Genomic DNA, 10,534 nt, shown 5'->3' with positions numbered 1-10,534 from the left:
GAACCCGCTGCCGAGTGCTCCAAAGGATCTCCCTCACCCCCGTCGCCATAGTGTGTAGACTGGAACTCTGTTCCCAGCACACAACCAGGGCAGACAGGCTGGGGCCTGAGTATGCTCAGCTAACGCCCCGGAAACGAGGAGGGAAGTGAACGACACTGGAGTCTAAAGTAAAAGTGTCATGGGGGAGAGGCGCGTCGACAGACGCAGCGGGAGCCTGAGTCACGCTAAGGCTGGCAAGTCCCCAGGCCTAGAAACCGAGCAGTAGCACTAACCGACTCCCACCTTGCCGCCCGCCCGGCGCGGGCCCTGACGTCACCCCTCTGCGCCACGCCGCCCCGGCGCTTCCGGCCGCGAGGCCGCGACGGGCGGGACGGAGTGACTTCACGGGAAGTCGCGCGCCGGAAGTGCCTAGGGCTGCACGGAAGTGGCGGGGGCGGGGCGCGGAGGCGATGGGGGGCGGCGGCGGCCGGCGATGAGCGGCGGGAGCGCGTGAGCGAGCCGGCCGGGCGAGGCTGGGGGGCCCCGGAGCGCGAGCCGCAGGGCGGAGGGCGGGGGCGCGAGCGCGGCGGGCGGTGGCGGCGAGGCGGCGGCCGAGAAGATGGCGGACGGCGACAGCGGCAGCGAGCGCGGCGGCGGCGGTGGGCCGGGCGGGTTCCAGCCCGCGTCCCGCGGCGGCGGCGAGCAGGAGACACAGGAGCTGGCCTCGAAGCGGCTGGACATCCAGAACAAGCGCTTCTACTTAGATGTGAAGCAGAACGCCAAGGGCCGCTTCCTCAAGATCGCCGAGGTGGGCGCGGGCGGTTCCAAGAGCCGCCTCACGCTGTCCATGGCGGTGGCCGCCGAGTTCCGCGACTCGCTGGGCGACTTCATAGAGCACTACGCGCAGCTGGGCCCTAGCAGCCCCGAGCAGCTGGCGGCGGGCGCCGAGGAGGGAGGCGGGCCGCGGCGCGCGCTCAAGAGCGAATTCTTGGTGCGTGAGAACCGCAAGTACTACCTGGACCTCAAGGAGAACCAGCGCGGCCGCTTCCTGCGCATCCGCCAAACGGTCAACCGCGGCGGTGGCGGCTTCGGCGCGGGCCCCGGGCCCGGCGGCTTGCAGAGCGGCCAGACCATCGCGCTGCCTGCGCAGGGCCTCATCGAGTTCCGCGACGCGCTGGCCAAGCTCATCGACGACTATGGAGGCGAGGACGACGAGCTGGCAGGCGGCCCGGGAGGCGGCGCCGGCGGCCCAGGGGGCGGCCTGTATGGAGAGCTCCCGGAGGGCACCTCCATCACTGTGGACTCCAAGCGCTTCTTCTTCGATGTGGGCTGCAACAAATACGGGGTGTTTCTGCGAGTGAGCGAGGTGAAGCCGTCCTACCGCAATGCCATCACCGTGCCCTTCAAAGCCTGGGGCAAGTTCGGAGGCGCCTTTTGCCGGTATGCGGATGAGATGAAAGAAATTCAGGAAAGACAGAGGGATAAGCTTTATGAGCGACGTGGTGGGGGCAGCGGCGGCGGCGAAGAGTCAGAGGGTGAGGAGGTGGATGAGGATTGAAACAGGCAGCTTCCCCTACTGGCCTCCTCCACCCCACCACCATCTCTTTGGCTAGAGAATTCCCCTTCCTGCTCATCCCCAGTGAGCTAGTGGAGAGGGAGCCAGGGAGGCCGCAGAGGGAAAAAAACAAAACAATATAGTTAAGAGAAATAATCGTAAGAGAACAGTGACGGACAACTTGAGAAAAGCAGTCAAGTTCCAAGGAACTGACAGCAGCCTGCAAAGAGGACAACAGCATCTCCTCACCTGCATAAAATTCTCTCAGCTTCTGTTGTTTCTCAACTGAGGTTCCTAAACCCATCAGGATAATTCCTGGAGGGAATAGATCCTTGCACATCCGGGGCAAGAAACACGTCCAGGTTACCCAGACCAGTGATAACAGTTGCATTTAGATTGCACCTGGGTGATCTGGCATAAAAGATCTCTCTCTACGCCTCACTCTTGGAGTGTCTATCCCTTCACCTCCATTGAAATCAGCATTTTGGATCTAGGTCTTCATGGAATCCTTGAGAAGAGAGGCCTTTATAGTTACCCAGTTCTGAGGGTTCAGGTTCATGAAAAGAAACGCAACTTGGGATAATCATGGGTTAAAGATAAGATTTCAAGAAGCCATCTAAGAATACAGAACCAAATTGGATCCATTTTTTTTGAAAAATGGTGTTGCATGGAACCTGGACCAAGGCAAATGTCTTTTCTTTGCAAAATTGTTTTCCAGGATGCCAGTGGATTCAGATAGCAATGCTTGGAGTAGAATCCATTACTAAAATAGTTCCAAAGTTGACAAAAAATTTTCGAAGATAAAAGCAGTTTTACATTGGGGGTTGCTGAGGTAGGCACAAGAAAAAGTCAGGCATAAAGCACAAGGCAGACTGTTTGAGTGGATTGGTTGCTGCTCACTAAAGTTCTTCCCCTGATCTCTAAATATGGAGGTCATTACCAAGAAATGGCTTTGGTATGAATGAGAGCCAGATCTCCACTGTGTGAGCCAGTGAATTATGGCTAATTCGGCTGTTACAGCCACTGGTTGGCTGGATTTTAAACCATAAAACTTGAAGATTACCTACAAAAGGAACAGTGTGGCTATAAGCCTGAGCTTTAATGGAATATACATCCTCACGGAAAAGTTGGAAATAACCAAAACTGAAGTCTTAATTTACCTTCAGTTTAATCTGTGGATTTGTTCAAATACTAAAGATCCTCAGGTCCAGAATTCCAGCATCATTTATTCTTTTAAAATTTTTAAGAACTTGATCCATTGTATCAGTACCTCACAATCAGAGTTGGCAAATGATGGATGAGTGATTCAAGCAGTGCACCCGGTGGAAGCTGAAATCCATCTGTGAAAGGAACTGAAGTTAACGTGAATATGCTGACTATATCCTGGAAGCATTTTTATACCATCTTGAAATTTCAACAAACTGGCTTTTGCCAGTTAATCCAGCTGTCTTTCAAGAATAAAAGTTGGGGTTTTCAAGGATCGCCTCTTTATATTTTAAATGGATTTTCAGTAGAAATGATTTTTACTAATCAAGTTAATCCCACCCCATCAAAAGGTATTCCTAGAAATGTCATAGACCTAGGTAACTTTGAATTGAATGGGAGCTAACGTTCTTTCCAAAGTTTTCAGGTATTCTTTGTGTGACACCTTCTCAACCAGGAGGCAAGTAACCCCACCTCCACAATCTTAGTATTTTTTTTTTAACTGCATGCCTGCCCCTTATTTGAGCTGCCTTTTTAATTTATTGCATATCCTTTTTATTATCTTATTTTGGTATTATTCAATCTATACAATCTTTTTGTATTTATTGGGAAATGAGTAATATACAAAAAGGTTTTCATGTATTTGTGGCTGAGAGGGCGGGAAATAATTGTGTACATAAAATTAGGCTTTTTTAAAAAAATAGATTATGATGCAGAATATTGTTGATCTTAGATTTAAAAAAAAAAAAAAAAAGTGGAAGAGCCACAAACATTGGTGCCCTTTTCAGACTATTTCTCTACTCTCATCATCCACAGTAGAATTTTTAAACAGATTTTTTTAAAGCTTTCTTTTAAATTTTTCTCCGTTGCAAAGAATGTTTCCTAAATTGTATGGGAGCAATAGTATTTTTGATGTTTTAATGACATCCGTATACTTGTACTGTATTTTGTACTACAAGGCAGCTGTTTTCAATAATGTCCTGCTGTATTTACCTATGTGTTATGAGTGTTTATTTCTTTGCTGCGGAGAACAAATTCCTAAATAGTTTTAGTAAAGGAGCTGAGAAGCTAGCATTAGGTTTGCAGAAACTGTTTAAGTTTCAACTCTGAGGCAGCAATGAAAATTAAGGTTGCAGCTATTAGTTGATTGCTGTAACTTTTTCATTTTCAAACCATGTACAATTCCTGTATAGACCAACTTGTTTTCTTGCTTCAGTGGTGGTTCTGTTGCTCAGCTGCAGTGAGCCAGTTCAATTTTGCAAAGGTGCAGTACCTCTCCTTTTCAAGGGGTTGGTTTATTTTTCTTTTTGTTTGGCTGAATTGCAGTAACTAGCCTTGCCTTTCTATTCTGTAGAAATGACAGGGTCTTCACAATCCTTCACCAGTGGCTACTAAGCTATAATTAGCTGAATAGAAAGAATGTGGAAGTGGTCTGAGGCATATAGAGTATATGCCAAGAACACTACCATATATGGCATCAGCTTTGGTTACCAGAGAAATTTTCTTAGTCATTAGACCATATAACAGTAATATATCATATGTAAATCTTTAGATATCAATTTGAGAATCCTCCAAAAAAAGGAGCAAAGAATGCATAAGCTATGTGTTGGCAAAAGTAATTTATATTAAAATTTTGACCTGCCTATGTAAGATTAAGTGGTAATGTCATAGTGGTGGGTTTTTAAGTCTTAACCAATCTCTAAGGTTTGTTTCTCCTGCAAGGGATGGTTCATGGCCTCTCTTCCCACTGCAGGAAGATTGCAGAAGGCTGTGGATTAATTGTAGCATTTCACTGATCTTCATTCCAGTCACTAGAGACAATAGAAACCTGCAAAACACAGAGATTCATTCGTAAATATTATTAATAGTTTATTAAAGGAAATGGTCTTTGTTAATTCCAGTCAGATTGTACAGACATGGGAAACAACCAATTTTTTTTTCAGTTGTTGCTATGAATGATTTTGAGCCTTTTTTTTTTTAATCTTGGCAGACATCCCAGCTAATCAAAATAGTCATATTCCTGAGAAGTAGGAAACTAAAACTTCTTTTCAGATAATCGTTAGAAGGTTTGTTTCCCAAACTACCATAGTTACAAAGATGAAAAGCCAAATTTTAGGAACAGAATCAAAAGAATAAAAATCTGTGAAGAGATCCTACTACTCTTCCTACTATGTTTTGGTTTCTGTTGTCCCTGCCTATCATTTCAGCAAGTGGAACAGCAGCAAGTTTTTCAGTGCATATGCTGCACAGAACAAAATATAAATCTGTATGGCACCAAAAATCAAAGTGAAAACCAAACCAAAAACCCAAACACCCTATGTAACTATTGGAGGCATGTAGGTGGTATAAATGACTGTAGCTGTGATACACACATGGCTACTTGTCACATCACTTTCCATAATTATTTACTGCAAAATGATTGAGAGGCTTTTGGTGCAGGCAGCCATTAACCTCCTGCTTCCTTTGTTACCTCTGGATTACTTTGCAGTAAATTGCAGGTCTTTTAAGAGATTCAAACTTCAGTTTTCTCAAAACAAAACAATTATCCTGTCTTATCTGAAAATGCAGGGTTGTGGGCAAAAGAGGCTGGTTATAATAATGCCCTCATATTGAGTGGTCTGTAAATGGCTGCACACTTCAGGCACTGTAGTTGCTGAAGATGCTTTGTTAAATGTGACCTTGACTGGCTTTACAGGGGTGTAGAATGTAATCTACACAAGGTGACTTTGCATCTATCTTGCTCTTGAGGTGGATGAAATTGAGAAGCTGGAGTGTGTAAGCCATGCACATAAGTATTCTTCACTGTAAATTTTGTTTTCATTTTTAACCCAATTATGGTACTTTATCCAATGCACAACTGATCTCTCAGTAGATATTCATTTGAAAATAGTGTGGCCTTGATCAGTGAGAAAGGGAAGGAGAAAAGTGACTTTTTTGCTTATGTAGAAATGACTCATTTGCTGAGAGTTTGTCTTTCTGCAGCACTCTTGGTATAATGTTAGTGATCGGTCTCCTTTTTGATTGGGGAAAATTAATGTTTTTGACCCTGGAGTTAGTTGAGTTATCTTCTATTTTTAGGAAGTATCAGAATTGCTCTGATGAATAACAAAGTTGACTGTTTTGATGTCCAATCTCAGGTTTTAGAATATAGTGGTGTAAAGTCCCACTATTTTTAATTCTTAAAACAATTTTAATTTCGTAAACCCTAAAAGTCACATGCATAAGGCCTGTTCAGAGAGCAGAGCCTCCATCTTTTTGCTCCTTTTCTACTTTGTACTTGACTTGAAAAAATGTCAAGTGACTTTACATTGTATATTTCCATTTTAACCCTGACATTTCTCAAAGATAAAGCACTTTTTGATCATGAAATACATGAAATCTTTGTGTGATGTGGATCATAGTTTCTCAGGCTCCCTTAGATAATTGCTTATGAATATTGTTCTAACTCTGTGTAAGAAGAGTAGAAATCTTTGCTAATGTTAGAAGATTTGTATTATTGATCCAGAATGCATTTTGCTAGTTTCCAATGGATGGGAGAGTAAACAATGCTGCATTCACAATTTAATAAGTTACTTTCCCTTGAGCCTTAAGGTAACTTTTTCTTTTCTGTCAACCACAGCACTGAAGTTATAGTAAGTGAATGAGATTATCAGTTTTCAGGGTTGGTTTTAGAGTACTGTAAATCAATTAGCTGTCTTCCTAAAGAGTTACAACTCCCATTCAATATACTGGATAATGGGTGTGTGGGTGGGGCTGGGGAGGGCGGGAGATAGTTTGTAGAAAAGAAAAAAGAAAAAAAAAAAAACACATTTACCTTAAGAAAATATAGACAAAAAAGAATATGTGTCATATGCCCCATTTGAAATTCCAAATGTGGCCGGGCGCGGTGGCTCACGCCTGTAATCCCAGCACTCTGGGAGGCTAAGGCGGGCGGATCAGTTCAGGTCAGCCTGGACAACATGGTGAAACCCCGTCTCTACTAAAAATACTAAAATTAGCCGGGCATAGTGGTGCGTGCCTGTAGTCCCAGCTACTTGGGAGGCTGAGGCAGGAGAATGACTTGAACCCAGGAGGCGGAGGTTGCAGTCTGCCAGGATCGCACCGTTGCACTCCAGCCTGGGTGACAGAACGAGACTCCGTCTCAAAAAATATATATAAATTCCAAATGTAAGGTGGAAATGGCAGATTATAACTTCATTTCTCCCTGTTTTAACTTAGAAAAAACAAAGTCATTAATTTTCAAGTATTAGCCCCCTAGAAGTTTCAGCAGATAGCTGGACTTTTGAATAATGAGTTCTTTTGATAGGTCTGACTTTGCTATTTAAAGTCACCTTTCCCAGCCCTCAGTCTTAAAACTCAGTTTTGTTACTGACGGATTTAACAGACTCTTTCTTGAACAATTGTCCAATTATCAGTACTGAAAATTAGATTTGGAAAATTAAAAAATAATAAAATTGCATAATGAAAACTTATTACCTTAGAGATTCCCAATTGATATCTGTACCCCTGATCCAAGTAAGGCCTTCATGAATGTATTTTATATTTCCTAAAGAAATAGGGAATATGCCATCAATGTAATCACCTCTATTCACAATCATTTAATTTGAAAATCTAACTCATGCCTCTTGAATTAGACATTCCAATTAGGATAGGTAGAGCCATGTTAAAACAATAGAATAGCAACTGCCATATTGGTAGTTTCACTGCTCAATATGATTTCTAATAAGAGCAGAGGTTTATTGGAAGCTAAAACTCATTTTTCTCCATAGATGATTCTAACAGTTTAATTAAAAAGTATAATTACACTTTCTAAGTGTCAACAGATTTTGAGTCTAGAAGCAAATTTCATTTTCCTTGTGTTATATCTAATATCCATTGACATGAATAAGAGAACTAATTATGTCTTTTTTGTATGATGTGGGCCCACAGTATTGGAAAGAAAGCAAGAGCCCTATTCAGTGTCCACTAGGATATTGCAGAAGGCATGAGTTTGTCCTTTTTTCCCCTTTACCTTAAATAACACTTCAATAGCTAACTTTTTCCAAAATATCCATTTAGGCCATCTCTTATTTCTTAAAGCCAAATATTTCGTCCCAGTCTTAACCCTGAGTTGCAAGATCAGGCTGGTTGGAAGAATCTTTATATTTAGAAATAGGATGGTGAGTAGTTTGTTTATTCTCTTGTTAAATTCCTTTTTCAGAGACATAACTGCAGGGAGAATCCCAAGAGAATTGAAGAGCTGGATTATGTCATTAAACACATTTGTGTTGTAGGAATTTGGGAGTTTCATTTTGAACTGATAAGATAATAGACATAAACCCTTCTTCCAGCCCACATGTCACCCCTGTGTACAAAAGCTCTCTGGAATTTTTTTTTTTTTTTTTTTTTTTGAGATGGAGTTTTACTCTTATCGCCCAGGCTGGAGTGAGTGCAATGGTGTGATCTCAGCTCGCAACTTTTGCCTCCCGGGCTCAAGTGATTCTCCTGCCTCAGCCTCTCAAATAGCTGGGATTACAAGCATGCGCCACCACGCCCGGCTAATTTTTTGTATTTTTAATAGAGACGGGTTTCACCACGTTGGCCAGGCTGGTCTCGAACTCCTGACCTCAAGTGTTCTGCCCGCCTTGGTCTCCCAAAGTGCTGGAATTACAGGCATGAGCCATCACGCCCAGCCTACTCTCTGAATTTATAAAAGTCAGTAGGTTGAGCAAAAAGTCTAGAAACTGGCTTTAAGTCAGTGTGGGACAAACTTACAAAGAGTCCATGGTTTTGCACATTTCGGTAGCAGACAAGTAAATCTGAGTTATTTTTCAATGACTTATCAATATTTGAATAGTAACTAAGATCGTTAGTGTATTTGGACTTTTTTTGAAGTTCTAAAACAATTGTAGGGATTTATTATTTTGGGCCTCCAAATGTTTTTCCAAGATCATTTTTAAACATTAATTTGTCTTCTGATATATTTCCAGATAACATACTTTCCGTTCTATAGGAATCTTCACTGTCAATCATAATATCTACCAGTGGCTTCCTTAGACTATTCACTCCAAAGCTGGGACTGATGTCCTGCCAGTAGAGAATCTACAGAAATAATTTGAATAAATTAAAACCAAATCTTGATAGCAGGAGACAGCTTCCTCATCTAGATGTACAATTAGAGTTTAGGTTGGAAATTACTTTAAAATGTGTTTTTAGGGGATGTCTTAAAATCTCTGTGTAAATACCCACATGCTTATGCATTGTAAACCAAGTGTGTATTCCTATGTATGAATTTGTAAAACTGATTTCTGCTTCAAGAGAAGCTGCACCTTTAATTTTATAAGGTCCCCTCCACCTGTAACCCTATAAATGTCTGTAAATAAAACACTGAAATTTGTAGTGATAGGATCAATTTGGGAATATCTGCTGAGAGACCAAAAAGTTCATTTTTTTAAGTACCTTGGTTAAAGAGTAAAGATTATTCCTCTTATTTTTTAAAGAAGAATGCACTTTAACAAACATAGAGCTGCATGGGCAATTCAAACAAATCTGTGAAGTGCAGTACCCATTCAGAAATCACACTTCCTGAAAACCGTTCAAAAGCAGAGTCCAGACGGGCTGTTGATCTCACTGCCTGTAGGTTGAAGCTCAGATTCTGATCAATTTTGAGAGGAGCAGGGCTGCTTCAAAAGAGCAATGTGAATACAGTCAGAAGCTTCAGACTGGTCTGTAAAAATGGCGGGTCCCGTATTTACCACTAACTAGCAAAACTGACAGAAAAACTCACAGAGAAAAAAGAATCCTTCCTGCTGGTGTGCACTCCTTACAATAGACTTTTGCAAATGGAATTTTACAGTCTATATTTAAAAAAAATTGTATGTTTGTAACAAATAAAGTATGCAGAAAAGTGAATGACAATCTTGTGCTTGTGTCTCTCAGTAATTATGTGGTGATGGGGGAGGGAAATACCATCTGTTGGGGCTCACAAATGGGTATGGAATCAGGAGTTCCCACTTAAAACGACTTAAGTCATTGCACATTTCATCTGAACTATATAGCCTGTTCTAGAACTTCTGGGTTGTCATAACCCTTTTCTAGTAAGCAATTTGTGGAGTAAATCAAAACTGCAAATTAATTTTATGCTTTGGTTGATAACGTAGACAGCCACTTGCTTCCCTTAATTTCTTCCATCATTTACAATGGCTTGAAATAAACTGCTAAGTCTTCTTTCGTTGTTTATCAACATTGTAATTGCTTAGGAGGTAAATTAGGCCAACCTTTTCTTGCCCTAATGTTAAAGAAAAAAACTGAATTGTGTCCATTTATCCTGGCAGAGATTCTCAAACATTTTGGTCTCAGGAACCCCTTTACACTTAAATTTACTGAATACCCGCAAGGAGGTTTTATCTTTCTAGGCTGTATCCGTAGATATTTTAGAAGCTGAAACATTGTCTTTTTTTGTCGTTGTTGTTGAGATGGAGTCTTGCTCTGTCGCCAGGCTGGAGTACAGTGGCGCGATCTCAGCTCACTGCAACCTCTGCCTCCTGGGTTCAAGCGATTCCCCTGCCTCAGCCTCCCAAGTAGTTGTGATTACAGGCACGCGGCACCACGCCCGGCTAATTTTTTGTATTTCAGTAGAGACTAGGTATTACCATGTTGGCCAAGACGGTCTTAATCTCCTGACCTCATGAGAATCACTTGAACCTGGGAGGTGGAGGTTGCAGTGAGCCGAGATTGCCATTGCAGCCTGAGCAACAAGAGTGAAACTCTGTCTCAAGAAAAAAGAAAAAAGAAATGCAACTTAAGTTCCCTCTAGAA

The 10,534-nt window shown here is 42.3% G+C and overlaps 1 protein-coding gene across 1 annotated transcript; it reads left to right on the top strand.

Moving 5' to 3' along the window:
• Positions 1–374: 374 nt before the first annotated feature.
• On the top strand, positions 375–9,634 carry PURB (purine rich element binding protein B). The gene has a single exon (XM_010374582.2). It carries the CDS (start codon positions 599–601, stop codon positions 1,535–1,537), a length of 939 nt encoding a protein of 312 aa, XP_010372884.1. The 5' UTR covers positions 375–598; the 3' UTR covers positions 1,538–9,634.
• The last annotated feature ends 900 nt before the right edge of the window (positions 9,635–10,534 follow it).

Source organism: Rhinopithecus roxellana, chromosome 6 (assembly GCF_007565055.1).
Source record: "Rhinopithecus roxellana isolate Shanxi Qingling chromosome 6, ASM756505v1, whole genome shotgun sequence".
NCBI classification, from domain to species: Eukaryota; Metazoa; Chordata; class Mammalia; order Primates; family Cercopithecidae; genus Rhinopithecus; species Rhinopithecus roxellana.
This window is presented reverse-complemented; position numbering and strand designations above follow the sequence as displayed.